This window comes from Amblyomma maculatum, chromosome 1 (genome assembly GCF_055883805.1).
Source record: "Amblyomma maculatum isolate TAMU_Amacu chromosome 1, ASM5588380v1, whole genome shotgun sequence".
Lineage (NCBI taxonomy): Eukaryota > Metazoa > Arthropoda > Arachnida > Ixodida > Ixodidae > Amblyomma > Amblyomma maculatum.
This window is the reverse complement of record NC_139344.1, coordinates 206,223,911-206,240,246: the sequence shown is the minus strand read 5'-3', so window position 1 is coordinate 206,240,246 and position 16,336 is coordinate 206,223,911. Positions and strand designations below refer to the sequence as shown.

General features: G+C 44.3%; 1 protein-coding gene across 2 annotated transcripts in view; it reads left to right on the top strand.

Moving 5' to 3' along the window:
• Cpsf160 (cleavage and polyadenylation specificity factor subunit 1) overlaps window positions 1-16,336 on the top strand; it is a 100,849-nt gene that overhangs the window by 70,269 nt on the left and 14,244 nt on the right. For both annotated transcript variants that reach the window (XM_084590091.1, XM_084590090.1), the window contains 3 exons: window positions 2,051-2,277; window positions 10,711-10,863; window positions 15,635-15,811. In XM_084590091.1, coding sequence (XP_084446217.1) covers window positions 2,051-2,277; window positions 10,711-10,863; window positions 15,635-15,811 — 557 coding nt within the window. The remainder of the gene's footprint in view (window positions 1-2,050; window positions 2,278-10,710; window positions 10,864-15,634; window positions 15,812-16,336) is intronic.

Below are 16,336 nucleotides of genomic sequence, written 5' to 3'. Positions count from 1 at the left end.
ACTGGGGCAGTGAGAAAAGCGCTTGGCCGTGGGAGCGCGGCTTCGAACTGGCAGAGGGAGAGCATCTAGCCGTCCGCAGGCTATCTTCTGTATTTTTTTTCCTGTTAGTAGGGAGAGGTTGAAAGGAGGGGCGGGTAAAGCCCCTCAATAAAGGGGTGGGCAGGCTAGCCAACGTAGACAGCGTGGTTTCAAACGACTGACGGCTTGGAGCTGCCCTCGGTAAAGCAGTAGGTACGCTTGCTTCCTTTCTTCTTTTTCGCTAGCTGTGAGGTATGGGCTGGTTTGGCTTGAGAGGCAGCGGCGGCAGTGCTGAAGATTTGCTGTCGTTTGCTTGGCTCAATCAGCCGCTTTTGCACCTTAAAAGTTACGCCTCAATTATGTACATAAAACAACTATATATATATATATGTAGTGACGTATCCGCAAGCTAAGTAACATCTTGTATAACTTCACAGCTTAATTCCAAACATCAACGTTTACGCGCCGCAAGATGCTGTAAAGTTATTTGCTTTTTGCCACTAAAAAACTGCATGTGTGTGGGCCCCCGTGCGTGCCAATATTTCATGCGCAGGTACTCAATATATTTGAGGCCCCGCATAAGGTCAGTACTCTTGCACGTTTTCATTGTAGTGAGGAAGCAAACTCACAATCTCTGCAGCGCGCTGCGAAGAAGCAGACTCGCGACTCGAAGTCCCTGCGTCGCTTCGAATACCAGCTCTAACCCCACCAGACCACCGGAAGAAAGAGAACGAAAGCAAAAGACTGCGAACGCACATCTGCGCTCACTCATTCCCCCGGGGGAGGAAAATTCTGTTTACTGCTTGGAACCATGGGGGAGGGAAGAAAACTGTGTTGGGGGAGGAGCCATGGCGTGGACAACACTAACTGCCGCGAGCGCTTCCTCTTACAAGCAAAAAAAAAAAAGAAAAAAAAAAAGAAAGACTCCGCGAGATACGCGTACGTGACGTGTAGGCTACGTCACCTGTGTGTCACGTGATTGCGCATCGTCGACCTGCAAAAACATCCTCCCGGCTGCATCGTCCCATCGCTATCGCATCGCCATCAATCACCGAGCCCAACGTTTTTAGATAGGTTTACCGAGCCGTGCGGCCGTGTCTACGCTGGCGTTGCCCTAGTGCTTGCATTTTTGGAATGAGCGTGGCTTCTGCCTGTCAGCGCACGTGATATTTTCATATGTGACATAATGCCCGGAAAGAGCAAGTTTCAGGCTACGTGGCTCCACCATGACGAATACAAGCAGTGGATTGCGCCTGATACAACGAGTCCGCATCGGGCTAAGTGCAAGCTTTGCGGTAAAACTGTTGATGTGACTGCCATGGGTGAATCCGCTTTAAAAAGTCACATGAAAAGCGGCAAGCATATTGGCGCAATGAAGGTAGCACAAGGGAGCGCGTTGAAAAGGTACCTTTACTTTTCTGCGGGATATGACCAAACTTTCACTGTGATATTTTATGAAGCTATATTTAATTTTTTTCTGTGCAATAGAAGCAAATCTGCATAGTGATGTTTTTTTTTCTTTTATGGAATAAATATTTCAGACGTTTTGAGAGCACTGTTTGAAGATCTTTGACATGGAAAAAAAAATTAAGCCCTCGAAGGGGGCCTTGAAAATCCTCCTATGGGGGCTTGAAATTCCTTGAATATCCTTGAATTTTTTTCTTTGCCACCTGTACGAACCCTGGATGTAGTTAAACATGGTGCTTTACCGATGAGCTTGCATTGCTATATTGTTGTGGCTCAGTAGTTAAGGGCACTGGGTTACTGAGCCAGGGGACTTGGGTTCGATCCCAGCTTCGTTTAGATGGAGGCGAAATGCATATAGTCTATGTACTATGTGGTGTGATGTTAGTGCACAGCAAAGAAACCCGTGTGGTTGAAATTGTGCGGAGCCCTCCACTGAGACACCCCTCATAGCCCAAGTCACTTTGAGATGCTAACCTCATAAACTAAACCAATCTCGGTCATGAATATACATGATGCTTCTGCTAACAGGTACTGGTGTTACACTGAAATTAATCGTTTGCTGCAGAGACCCGGTACATATTTCCAACCATGGACAAGTTCTCGCTGCAGCTGCTTTCTCCAGTCAGCTGGGAGACCATCCCTAATACACGGGTGGATCTGGATGAATGGGAACACCTTACATGCCTCAAGAATGTCATGCTTTCTTCAGAGGGTACCACCACAGGCATGAAAGGCTACTTGGCCCTGGGCACCAATTACTGCTATGGGGAGGACGTCACCAGCCGTGGCAGGGTTTGCACCTTCTTTTCACTATTTTTTTCTTGTTCATCTTTATTTTACTGTGACAACTGTGAAACGCTTGTTTATGGTTTTTATGTCAGTGCCGTGGTAGTAGCAGTACGTAACCGGAGGGTAGTTGCCACTTGAACCATTTGGAGGGTGGTTATAGGGTAAACGGTAAAGGTGGTTGTTGCCCCCCCCCCCCCCTCCCCCTTTTTTTTTAGTAAAGTATCTTGTACCGCTCATATTCCGCACCGCTGTTTGTCCCTGGCGGTGCCGCAGCAGCCATCGCGGAACTGTGTCTGCATCAGACAACAGATATGTCAATCCTTCTACCCTCATACGCGATCCTGCTTCTGGAGTTCAAAACTACGCACTCCCTAGAGCAGGTAACTGAAGTAGGGATTGCAGAAAGTAGCTGCACAACTAAGAAGGCACAAGGTTTCTGTGGAGAGATGTTCCCATCTGCATGGAAAGTCATCAACCATTTCATCGCTATTCTTCTTGTGGAAAGAGAGAGAAAACGGCTGCAGGAATGAAGGGGGGGGTATGCCTCGGCTTCTGGTGAATGACCCAGGTCATTAGGAACCAGTGATCCTTGAAGGTAGATAGGTCATTATTTCGGATGGCAGTGCCGCAGCAGCAAATTTCCCCTGGCTGCTGTCAGCATGAACCAAAAGGTAAGGCGGCACACTTTGTGCTTTTATAGGGAGCACGTCCGAAAACAGGCACCACAGCGCTGGTAGCATCCTGTGTAGTCACCCTGCTGAAGCGAATGGGTCATCATAGATGGCAACGTTTAATTTCGTTGCCCTTGTTGGGTGGTTGCCTAAAACGTCTGTCCCCAAAGAGTTGAATGGGCCTATTCAAGTGAGCAGCCCTCCCGAACCGACACCCGGAGCACTTGTCGCTGTGTACACGTGTATGAATGATTCTCCACGATTCTCTGAACAGCATGGACAGAGACGTCGGGGCTTCCACATTATTCTTTACTCTCACACCATAACAACGCAGGAGGTGGTGCCTTGGGTCGCTGAAAATACCTGTCGCTTGCATCTCGCCTTCGAGTAGAGAGTCAGCCGCGTTCATGTTTCTTCATATTTTTTATGTCTCGGAGCCTGTCAACAAGCGCTTTTTGAAAACAATGTTCGCGGCGATCGTTTTTCAGGACTTGAAGCAGCGCCCAGTGACAACAGTCTATCAGTTAATCATAATTTCACGATTTCGAAGGCACTGGTAAAAAACACATTTCCAACCAGCCTCTTTGTCAGCCGGGGAACTGAAAAAAGCGAAAATGAGAAACTCCACTGGCGAAAAGTTCCGGCTTTGCGTACGTCTGTACACGACTGCTCCCCTCCTTCTCATTCTCCTTCTCCTGCTCTGTGTGCACGCATGGCATAGCGCGGCTACACCTGGCACACGCGCCCAGACTCCACAGACGGCTGTGGGCTGCGTGGCCACGGCTGCGCATAGGTTTTGTAGTTCCTCTCCTCTCCGTCAGAAACCGAGCACTGGCGTCGCGGAGCAAACTCCAGCTTGGGTTCCCTATAGGACTTAGTGACGTGAGGAGGCCAAATGAGGCATATACTGTACTGAAGGGCGGGCATGTATTGTTTTATCGAGGATTACCAGAGAAACGAGAACTATGAGTAGATTTCCCTATCATTAAGGATATAGTAGCTGGTAATATAGTAGATGAATTATATAGCATTAATGGGAGGGTAGTCTGCACCATAATTAAGCTAAATAAGCAGTATAAGCTGAAGGTTGTACAAGCATATCCACCTACATGTAGTCATGATGATCAGGCAGTAGAAAGCTTCTGTAAAGATGTAGAATTGACAGTGGGGAAAGTAAAAAAACATTATACTGTACCGATGGGCGACTTCAATGCTAAGGTAGGTACAAAGCAAGCTGGAGACCGGGCAGTGGGCAACTATGACATTGGATTAAGAAATAGCAGGGGGGAGTTACTAGCTGAGTTTGCTGAACACAATAACTTTTGAATCATGAATAGTTTCTTCAGAAAACGGAAGAACCGGAAGTGAACATAGAAAAGCCCTAACGGGGAGACTAAGAACGAAATTGACTTTATACTCTGTTCTAACCCTGGAATTGTGCAGAATGTAGAGGTAATTGGAAAGGTGCAATATAATGATCACAGGATGGTAAGGTTTTGAATTAATATGGATTTGAAAAGGGAGCGAAACATTAGTAAGGAAGAAGTCGATCAACGAATTAGTAAGGGGAAAATTAGAAGAATTAAGGCTCTCGTTGCAGAATAGATACTCACTGCTAACTGAGGGAGCCGACCTTAGCCTAGAAGCAATGAAAAATAATTTCAGAGATATCATTACTGAGTGCGCAGTAGAAGTAGGCGGTAAAATTGTTAGAGAGGATACCGGTAAATTGTTTAAGGAGACGAAAAATTTGATTAAGAAATGCTGAAGTATGAAAGCCTCTAACCCAACAGACAGGATAGAACTGGCAGAGATATCAAAGCTAATCAATAGGTTCAATGTGGCCGACATTAGGAAGTATAATATGAGGAAAATTGAGCATGCTCTAAAGAAAGGTCATAGCCTGAAAGCGGTAAAAAGGAAATTAGGCATAGGCAAAAATCAGATGTATGACCTGAGGGACAAGGCGGACAATGTCATTACTGACATGGACAAGATAATCAAGGTAGCTGAAGAGTTCTATATGGGTTTCTGCAGTAGCCATAGTAGTCAGGACAAGAATGAAATTGGCTGTAATGAAGAGCAATCAGACATTCCACCAGTAATGAAGGACGAGGTTAAGAAAGCCTTAGAAGCTATAATGTCGGCTAGATTGCCGGGAAACAGACAACGCTTACAGATTACGGGTTTCTTCCCGCTACGAAATAAAAAGTGTAAGCTACTTTCGTCCTCATTAAATGTGTAGTTTATAACATTTTTTTCAGCCTAGCCCGGTTATAACAATTATCGGTTACAACAGTGATATTTCCATGGCACTTCAATATTGTTATAAGTGGGTTTGGCTGTATACTATGGTCCAAGCGAATTCACTGAATAAGGATTGTACTTTCTGTAGAAGGTTGGGGATGCTATTTTCAGTCACTAAGAGATCCTGCTCTGTCTTTTAGCGCAACAACCTTATCCTGTTCCTTTTTCTGTATACTGAAACTATTGGCCAAATTATTTAGCCCTAATACCTTTGGGAGAGAGCCCGTTATACCTAGTGGCACGGGCAGAGGTGTATTATTCTTTATTACTTTCAGGGAGCCTCACCATAATATATGTTTTTGGGAGAGAGAAAGGTAACATTTGTTGCTTGATCTTGGTCTAGGTAGTCATCTCAAGACAATGAGTCAGAGCCTATATTGCCTAGCACATGAGTGATATAGAGTGACCAGAGTATTGGACAGAGCACAGCAGGAGGAGGTGCAACCATGTTACATCATCATCATCAGACGGACTATGCCCACTGCTGGACGAAGGCCTCTTTCATTTTCCAGTCCTGTGTTAGCTGCATCCACTTGACCCCTGCGAATTTCTTGATTTATCCACCCACCTAATTTTTCCACCCTTTTTATCCACCCTTGCTATGCTTACCTTCTCTTGGAATCCAATTGGTTCCTCTTAAAGACCATCAGTTATCCTGCCTTCGCACTACATGCCATGCCCATGCCCACTGCTTCTTCTTAATTTCGACTAGAATATCACTAGCTCGAGTTATTTCTCTGACCTACTCTGCATGCTTCCTATCTCTTAACATGAAGGAAAGAAGCCAACAGTCGTCGAGGCCAAGGAAAGCGTTGGGGATGGTACTTTGTCTTTTTTTTTTAATGTTTACTTGGATAATCACAGAAATTAGTAATGTAATCTGTTTTAGGGGAAAGATAAGCACGAAGTAGAAGAAAAAACAACGTGCCGATGGTGGGAACCGAACCCACGACCTCCGAATATCGCGGGTTCGGTTCCCGCGAACCCACGAACCCGAATATGGGTTCGGTTGGGTTCGTGGGTTCGCGGGAACCGAAGCCGCGATATTCGGAGGTCGTGGGTTCGGTTCCCACCATCAGCACGTTGTTTTTTCTTCTACTTCGTGCTTAATTATCTTTGCTCTAAAACAGATTACATTACTAATTTCTGTGATTATCCAAGTAAACATTAAAAAAAAAAGACAAAGTACCATCCCCAATGCTTTCCTTGGCCTCGACGACTGTTGGCTTCTTTCCTTCATGTATTATAATGAGCACCCTCATTTCCCGTTTTATTGCCCTCTGCATTGTCCACAACTTAAGCAGAACTTTTTTCGTCAACCATGTTTCAGCCCCATAGGTGAGTACCAATAAGATGCAACTGTTATACACTCCTCTTGAGTGATACCGGTAAGCTGCTAGTCATAATGTTTAAGTACCTTCCAAATGCGCTCATTCATTGAACCATATATACAATGTATGTTACAATCTTTGGTAAATTTTCAAATGAATGGACGGATACCTGCATCGGGATCTTGTAGCAGGATGGCGAGGAAAATGAGATACCTAAATGTGGTCGATTCAAATTTCAGGTTGGCATGCTCTCTATATGGCATTTTGTTTTACTGATAAAGATAAAATAAAAGTAAATAAATAAAATAGAATGGTATAATATTGCAATGGCAGTAACATACTGGACCCACATGGTATGTATTCTAAATTTTAATCTGTTTCTGTTTTCATGTGCCAATTAGCTCTTCTGGGACCATGAAAAACGAGTTGATTCTCAGGGGTCTTGGAAAAAAAAAAGTTTTTATCGCCAATCCTGGCGTAACATATCAAAAGGTAGCTATTTAAGTGCTCTTCCATACGCAACTAATATTTACTTGAGCTTTAAACTTTAGATAAAAAAAAATCATTCACTTCCAAATTTAGAGGAAAAAAAATCATTTACAAAATATTAAAGAAGGATGTATATAAAATTAGGAAATGGGGATAAGAAAGTTTCAGAATATACAAAAGGTGGTATAATGCCTCTTTTTTTATGAAGATATGCGTTATGTATATGCAGTTTTCCTTCTTTGATGTTAAGTCTTTCAGGACCATGGAGTCAAATACATATTTTTTTATTTACCTTTATAAATGTCACAAAAAAAAAAGGCCTCACTCTTGAGAACTTGCTGAGAAAGCAAATAAGTAAGGGCTTGAATAAAAAACTTCATAGTAAAAAGTATTTCAGGATATAGAAAAGATGCTGCATTGCCTCATTTATTAGTTTTTAAAAATTTCAATGCACCTATCAGATTTTTTTTTTTTTTTTGGAAGCAGTGGGCATCATTCAGCTCCTGCAGCAGTGATTGAGAGCCTCGTATATTCATTCTTGCAACTGCACTGACAAAATGCAGTGAAGCACCAAAGAACAAATCACACCTGCCAACCCTCTTGATTTCCTCCCAAGACTCCCAATTTTTCACTGCACTTTCCAGTTATACAACCACTGCCCTATATTTCTCGACAAGCTGCCTCTGCCCGCATAAGAATGGGTTTTTGTGTAACCGACACTGCGGAATTTGCAACTCTATTGTAATTGCCTGCCTCACTAGCCCTATTGGCTCATTAGGTAAACAGCCGATCAAAACCAAATCAATCCCAAGCCAAAGTAACTGCGGCTGGTTACATTTCACATTTGCTGTTGCAACTGCTTATGTGTTAGTTAAGGGCTAGCTAGGCCTCCTGTGCGCTGCACAGTGTGAAGAAAGTTAGAATTCTTGTTGGCTTGAAGTCATGGCGCTATCAAAGCTCAAGAAGAGGTAAGTATTTGCAGGCGTTTTTACGATTTTACACTTCGGAATTTCCATGCTTCATGACATTGAAAAAAGGCCAACATTTGCATTTTGCACATGCGGATGCGACATTCACATGTTTGTGGCAACAACTGTGATTTGAAACAAACTGAATTCCACGCATCAATCTGCAACACAGCCCTCCATCATCTGCTGCTGATTAAGGGGCATCAGTCTTTACCATGCTTCGAGCGAAACTACACTGACAGATTTTTGAAGGGAAAACGTTAGGGCATGTAAATTCATCTTCACAGAGCATAGCTCAGTAAAACAACAACGGACAAGAAGGACAGAACAAGTGCTACTATCAAAAAATGTTTATTGCGGTTCCAGAGCATATGTATATACACTTCTGGCTCGCAAGGGGAAAGAAGAGAAGAGAGACGACAAAGTTGTCACTTGCCACTTAAGCCAATAAATCCAGCTCAGTCTTTGACAGAGCCACAGACGGTTTGCTGACACATTCATCTGAATGTGCTATCAGCGATGTTTCCACGATTTTCCCAGTGAGGCAAGTGCAGTGGCGATACAAAACAATTGCTTGGTCAAAAAGAGGATAGCACGGTGTTTTAGGGTTACGCTTTTTACAATGGGCTGCTAACTGTCCGTCTATGTGCATTTTGTTGACTTTATTAGTGTGCTCTTGCAGCCGGACGTTCAGGCATCATATAAAAGCGGAATTTTGCAAACGACTCTCCTCTGTCCTGGTACCAAGGCATCTCCCTGTGTTTGATATTGCAAGCCTGCCTTCGCGTGCCTGTAGGGCAACTTAACCTACATAGGCTCAGGAGCTTTTCTCTTACCTTCTGCTCTGTCCATGGCATTCGTGCTAACCTCAGATTTCCATTTGCGATGCAGGCCCTCGGCAATGGAAACAGTCATGTGCATAGGGCAACGTGTCACCCCAAATGAGCTACCTGTGATTGAAGACTTTCTTCAACTTTGTCTTGCCATCACTTAATGATAGCACTCGACAAGGACTGCACGATATTCCTCTTAACCAGCTTCGAGTGCACAGAACAGTATGGCAGGGGAGGCTTGTTGGCTCTTGGCTTATGCCCCCAGCACGCGTGATCATTAAATTAACACAGCCGCAAACCTAAAAACCAAAAGCTTTTCTGCTCGGGGAATTCAGTGGTGAATTTGAGTGGCTCAAAACATGCATTAAAAGAGGCTGAAAGAGATTCTGAAGCTAGTAAAGTCTGCTGCCGCAAGGTCCTTACAAAAGGGCACGTTGGGCATTGCCTGAAAGCGTTGTGTTGTGCTGGTGTGTGCGCTGGTCTTCCGCTTGTGTTCCTGCCTATCCCCATATTAACAATGTATCTTTCTAAAAAGTTGCCAGCCTTTTTTGTAGCTTAGTGTAAGTTCGAGATATGAGAAGCTTTCACCCTGTCATTTCTGCACTTCTTGCGGAAGTCTTGGAAGATGTGATCACCACAGCATAGTGTCCTGTTACCTTTGCTACTGGTATACTTGAAAAGTTTTCGTTAAAGTGGCATTGAAGGGAAATATCTAGCTAAGCAGGACAGGTAGCTTATTCTCTACGAACACTAGCAGCGTTTTACTTTGTAGCATGGTGACTGCGTTGCTGAGAAAGTTACTATTGAACTCTGCGAGACCCTTTTACATTCAAACCACCCTCAAGAAAGGAACTGTGAGGACATTTCACAATGTCTTGTGAATGGTGGAATCTGCTGCCATGCTGCAGCCTCTGCTGCCTCGCTAGCCTTTGCACCCCTACCAGAAGACAGATGCCGTCAGCTGTCTGTGCTGTATTGCATGTGTCTGCATCTTGTTGCAGTGCATGTGTGCTGTAGAAATAGGCTTCGTGGAAGCGGAAAAAACTACGTGAAGTTATCAAGCTCAGTCACAGACTGTAGAACAAACTGCTGATCGTGATTACACACACACATATTTATTTGGTGATGATGATGATGGTCTTTTGTGTTTTGTGTGCTGTCAGGTTCAAATGTCGAGGGGTTCAAAAGAATGCCAGCAGCAACCACGCTTATTGCATTTTATTTACCACCACATCTAAATCAAAAATGAGCATGCCTTGCTCATTGAATGGCGAACTGTGCTGTCTGCTATCGTGTGTGTTCACTAACTGTTCAGTAGGCGAGATCGTAGGTAACCTTTGTGATTGATTGGGCTATTGCTGTTAAAAGTTTAAGTTGGCAAATTCCTTCTTATGGTTTGTAAGCAGAAAGGAATCAGAGTGCGTTCTGTCCAAATATAGTTACTGCCTTCCAGCTATAGCAGTCTGCAGGGAGAGCATGCATAACCTTGAAAATTTTGTAACAAGCCAAACAATAGGTGATGCTTGCATACACATGGTACTTCTCAGGTAATTTTCAGCATATCTCAAAACATATATGCATTTTTTTCGCTGCACAAAAATATTGAAGAAACATTGAAGACGACGCGCTGACATCGCAACTTGCTTGTTGACAGCATGGTGCAGACTTGCTTTCTTTCATCCATGTGTAGTGTGCTAGGACTTTTTCACATATTTTTGTTATTAGATTACTGATCTATATAGTTAGGTTTGCAATATCCTTATGCTGTTCCTGTGTTGATGTGTTGGGTTTGCTTATGCTGCAGTCCCCTTCTCTCTTCCTTCTTTTTTTTTTCCAGATCATTATTCTTGACATTATTGACGTTGTTCCTGAGCCAGGTCAGCCACTGACAAAAAACAAGATAAAGATTGTGTACAGCAAAGAACAGAAAGGTCCTGTAACTGCTTTGTCACAGGTGGTGGGCTTCCTCCTGAGTGCCATCGGCCAAAAGGTGAGAGAGTGCTCTCAGCTTCCTACTCTTTTTTTCTGCACAGCTGCATCAGAAATCGTTTACTGATTTTTAGAGAGATATGCAAAAGCAGGAAAGCAGGAGAAACAATCATTGAAAGAATGCTCTAGGCAGGTTGTGAACAGGCCTATGTGTACTTATATGAGTGGTGAAAATCTGAACCTTCAAAGGAAAACTAAAATGCACTCAGTAGCAGTCTATTTCTGCTGCTGTCGCTCTTGTTTCATAGTGGGGCAAACAAGTATCCCAATTAGGTTGTCGAGCGCCGTAACCACTGCGCCACCCCAACTACTGTTCCCAAGGATGCGGGATTGAATCCCGACCTTGGCGGTCGCTTTTCGGTGGAGGCGAAAAGCAAGATGCCGGTGTGTTGTGCGATGTCAGTGCACGTTAAAGAACCCCAGGTGGTCGAAATTTTCGGAGTCCTCCACTACGGCGTCTCTCATAGCCTGAGTCGCTTTGGGACGTTAAACCCCACAAACCAAACCAATTAGGTTGTTTTAACCTCATATCACTACAATTCGCCTCGTGGGCTGAGCTGTGCTCTATAGGAGGCAGTGTAATACATGTATAAAATATCTTGTGACTTGTGTGGATACTGCATTCTGAGTAAAGCATAGTATTTTCTGGCCTTTTGCTGGTGTCAGTAGTGTATGTAACCTGCTAGTTATGCCTTGTCCTGTTACATAGTAGGTGAGCTATATACCAGTTGTCCCAAATAGATGTAACCAAGCATTTAAAAAAGATTGAGTGTCCTAATCATCAGTGCTTTATTTCTTTTTTTCCTCCAAGGTTTAATTATTATTAATAATTATTCGACGAATTAGCTAAATTTTTGTTTGTTGGTTTCAGGAGCAGAGTGTTAGTTCATAAGCTGCCGACTATTTTCGAAAAGCAGGTGCTAAAATGTTTACATTAAGCTGCTGTTTATGTAATTTTTTTTTTTTTTACAAACCGTAAAAGATCACTTGCATAATAAAAAATTTTTCGCGCAACTGCACTGCTGCTTCTACCTCCCAAACTACATCTTCGAAAACTGCAGACTAGGCCACATGAACCAGTCCTCTGTTGCTTTCCCTTGGATAAGGCACAAAACCTCAGTTGCATTTAGCTAGGGCACCTGGTATAGTACTGACTAGTGTGTCAAACTTGAGCTTACAGAAATAAATTACATGCATTTAAAATTGCACAGCTCTTGTGGGTGCAGTTTAATTGATTGTTCCTTTTTATATAGTAATAGATGGGGTTGTGCTAATATTCGAGATTTTGAATATGAAATGAGTATGTTTGTTGTTCGATTCAGGTTTGAAAAACTGATACAGTCGAACCCGGATATATCGAACTCGAAGGGGATCGCAAAATAGTTCGATGTATCGATAATTCGATATGCCGAAATCGGCTTGTGACGGCACTTACGATGCGAAAAAAACGATACCGTATTTGTCGCGTAATCAACCCACTCGCGTAATGAACCCACCCTCCACTTTTGCACCCGAGAATTTGAAAAAAAAAAAAATGCGTAAAGGCCAGCTCGCTCACATGCAAGCGACTGAGCGATCTCGGCGACGAGCGGCAGCGACAGAGTAAAAAATTTCAAACTTGTTGGAACTGCGTCTCTCTCGCCGCTCGAGCCACCACGGCAGCTCAAAACAATGTCGCCGCGGCAGAAATCGCGAGCGTTTTCACTTGCATGTCGATGGCGCGCGTCACTCCGTTTCGGTCGTCGCATCCACAGCTCATTTCTTGGCAGCGCGCCAAGATGCTGCGCAGCGATAACGTCGGGGCGCGTTTATTTTTTGATAGCTCCTGCGGTGGCGGGGAGCGAACTTGGCAGAGTGCCCGTGATGGCTTGATTGCACAAGCTACGCCGCGCTAGGGGCGGGCGTCATGATCGCAGCAGCTGACTGCCTGCTTTCGTTGATTCATACACGCAGGATAAACGACTCCCGCAAAAAAAAAAAAAAAAAAAGCCGCCGTTTAACGTTTGAACAGCATGATAAGAAAGGATGACTCAAAAAAAAAAAAAAATGCAAGGAGAGAGCTGCCGCTTTTTAACGTCCGCAGGCGTCATAGCCACATCAGCCGCCGCGCGCCGAGGGTTCGCAACACGCGCTGGAGAAAGCGTCCGACGTCTGTCTGAAAACTGGCTGAGCTGGCTTGGCGCATGCATAGCGCGGGCTGAAGGAGGGAGATAGCACGGCAAAAGATTGGGCACACCCACGCACATGGCTTGCAAACGCTGTGTGTTGGCGCGCAGGAAACGATAACTGCAGATGCGCCTGCCGCTGCCCAGACCAGCCGTCGCCGAACTGTTCCTTCTCATTCCTTCCGCGCATGGCTTGAAAACGTCACGCGGCAAACGGCCAAGGGTGATGCGATCGTTTTTGGGGAAGGCACACTTGGTGCGGAGTTCGATATATCGAACGACCGGTGAATTTAAGTTCGATATATGACGCGGCTTTCCTATACTTTTACATAGGATTTTCAAGGGGATATTCCGTGAGTTCGATATAACCAAAATTCGATATATCCGGGTTCGATATAACTGGGTTCGACTGTATTCACAATTTTTGAATAGAAGAGAGCCCCACTATAGTTAACTTGAATATACAGTCGAACCCAGATATATCGAACTCGAAGGGGATCGCAAATAGTTCGATATATTGATAATTCGATGTACAGAAATCGGCTTGAGACGCCACTTGCGATCGTGAAAAATGATACAGTATCTGTCGCGTAGTCAGCCCACTCGCATAATGAACCCACTCCCCATTTTGCCCTCGAGAATTTGGAAAAAAAAAGGAAACCGTTCGGTGGCGCGTCCCTCAATTTCGACCCATCCACAGCTCATTTATTGGCAGCGCTATACTTTTCATAGATCCTGCGGTGGCAGGGAGCGAACTTGGTAGAGTGCCCGCGTGATGGCTTGATTGCACAAGCCTGGTTCGATTTATCGCGCTGCGCTTGAGGTTGAGCGGGCGTTGTCCACTGCTACAAAATCTTTTTGAAACGTGATAGTTGCAAATGTCTTTTGAAGCGAACAATGCTAAAAGTTGGTGTCATGATCGCAGCCGACCGCGTGCTTTCGTTGATTCATAGATGCAAGAATGAACGACTCTCGCAAAAAAAAAATCTGCCGCTTCAGAACGTCCGCAGCCACCATAGCTTACGCTGCGCCGCACGTTCAGCCCGACAAGAGCAACTCTCGCAAAAGAAAAAAAAAAATGCTGCTTCTGAACCTCCGCAGCCGCCGTAGTATACGTTCAGCACAACGGCAAGAATAAATGACTCTCTCAAAAAAGAAACTGCCGCTTCTTAGCATATGCGGTGACATAAGACACGCATCGCAAGTCAGCTGCCGCGCGCAGAGCGTTCACCACACACACTGGAGAAGCGTATGCCACGGGCTGAGCTGGCTTGTTCGCGCATGCGTAGTGCGTGCTGCTGCGAACGAAGACCGAGAAAAAGAGGAAGGGAGGAGATAAAACTCAGCAGAAGAGTGAGCATACCCTTGTGCTTCGTTCTATCACATTTTTCCCCTCTCTTGAACACCACTGCTGCATTGGTTCCCTCTCGTTCCTTCACACACGACTTGCAAACGTCACTTGGCACGGCGCTGCCCTAGACCAGCCGTCGTGGAACTGTGCCCTCTCATTCCTTCTGCGCGTGGCTTGAAAACTTCACGCGGCAAATGGTAGAGGTGATGCGATCATTTTTGGGGAAAGCACACCGTCCAATGCGTGGTGCGAAGTCCGATATATCGAACGACCGGTGAAATTGAGTTCAATATACAACGCAGCTTTCCTATACTTTTACATGGGATTTTTAAGGGCGTATTCCGCTAGTTCGATATAAACAAAATTTGAATTATCCGGGTTCGACTGTAGTACAAAGTCCCAGTTTGTCTTCCACGCACAACTGTATATTTTTGCCCCCATTATAGTAAAGACATTTTTGATAATCAGTTATAGCAAAGTGTGTCTTGTTGTGGCGATGTACTTCGCACAGAATGACATCGCCGCACGCTCGTTATCATGTATTGCGAGGCGAATTTTCCTTTTTGAACGAAAAGAAAAAATAACGCAGTTTTTTTTTTTTTTTTTTTTTTTTTTTTTTTTTTAAGAGGCTTTATTACTAGGCTCATCAGCTCTAAGGAGAAGCCGTCTTTACATAGCCAGCTTTACGTAAGAAAAGCATGCAGCGCGTAGGAAGAAAAAAAAAGGCCGACTACGAACATAGGAAGTGGGCGGCACAGTCTGTCCGAAAAATATGAAAGAGTAAAAGTGCATCGAGAAATGAGGAAGGGAAGAAATGATTAAGCATTCGCACGCACCACAAGGCAGTGGTGGAAAGAAGAGGCGTGGCATGTGCGGTCTGTGTTCTGTTCACAAGACTTTGGTTCGGAGGGTTTTCTTTCTAGTGTGTAACAAATTTGCATTTTTAGAGTGGTTGCTGAATTGCATTGTAGATGTCTGTGCAGGCAGGCACTGACTTCTTAAACTGAGTATAACTGTCTTCATACCTTTTATTCTTCTCTATATCTTGTTTGAAAAGTGTACTCATCACTTACCCTTTCACTGCCGTCGTCTCTTACTCTGTCTAGTTTATTATGGTTATTTCTGTTGTGAATGTCAAAGAGGTAGGAGAGCACTGCCATTGTGGGCACAAGGTTTATGATCTAGTATCACGTGTGTCTCTTGGCAAACCTTTGCTCTGACTTGTTTTTGAGTGTGGATGTCATTGCTTGTTACAGATATACATATGGCAGCTGAAAGACAATGAGCTGGTTGGAGTGGCATTCATTGATACTCAAATATACATCCACTCAGTGGTGACAGTAAAGAACCTGATTCTAGTTGGGGATGTCTTCAAATCAGTTTCACTGCTGAGGTACCAAGAAGCATCTAGAACACTGTCTCTGGTCAGCAGGGTAAGCTCTCTTTTTTTATGCGTTCATAGCCGTGTTTGCATGAATGTGACAGCAGCACATGGTACAAATTTTCTGCTGTATTGCACTCGTGTAAATGCGGGAGATATGACAGGAGACTGCGTTGTGCTAATCTGCCGGCAGGGTAAATAAAGAGCATCAAGTAGAAAGTAGACTTCCGTGGTGAGCGGAAAAAGGTTTAGAGGCTCCCAGCTGGGTCTGTACAATACCTCTCGGCCAGATAACAAAGCAGGCAGCACTCAAGGTGAGGGGCTGGTCTCCTCCACCACATGCCCTGGGCTTAGCACCACTTCCCAACAGACTTGATGTGGTGCACGTCAACAGAGGCACATTGGTTCTGCGAGATAGAAAGCATAGAGCGATATTGAGTGAGCTTGCGCTATCTTTGAAGCTTGCAAAAATTGAAATTAGTGGGATGAGAAAGAAATTGTAGCAAATTCTAAGACATTAGACTTCTGTTAACTCGGATAAAATGAACAATGTGAGTCCATTTGGTTGATTTACCTT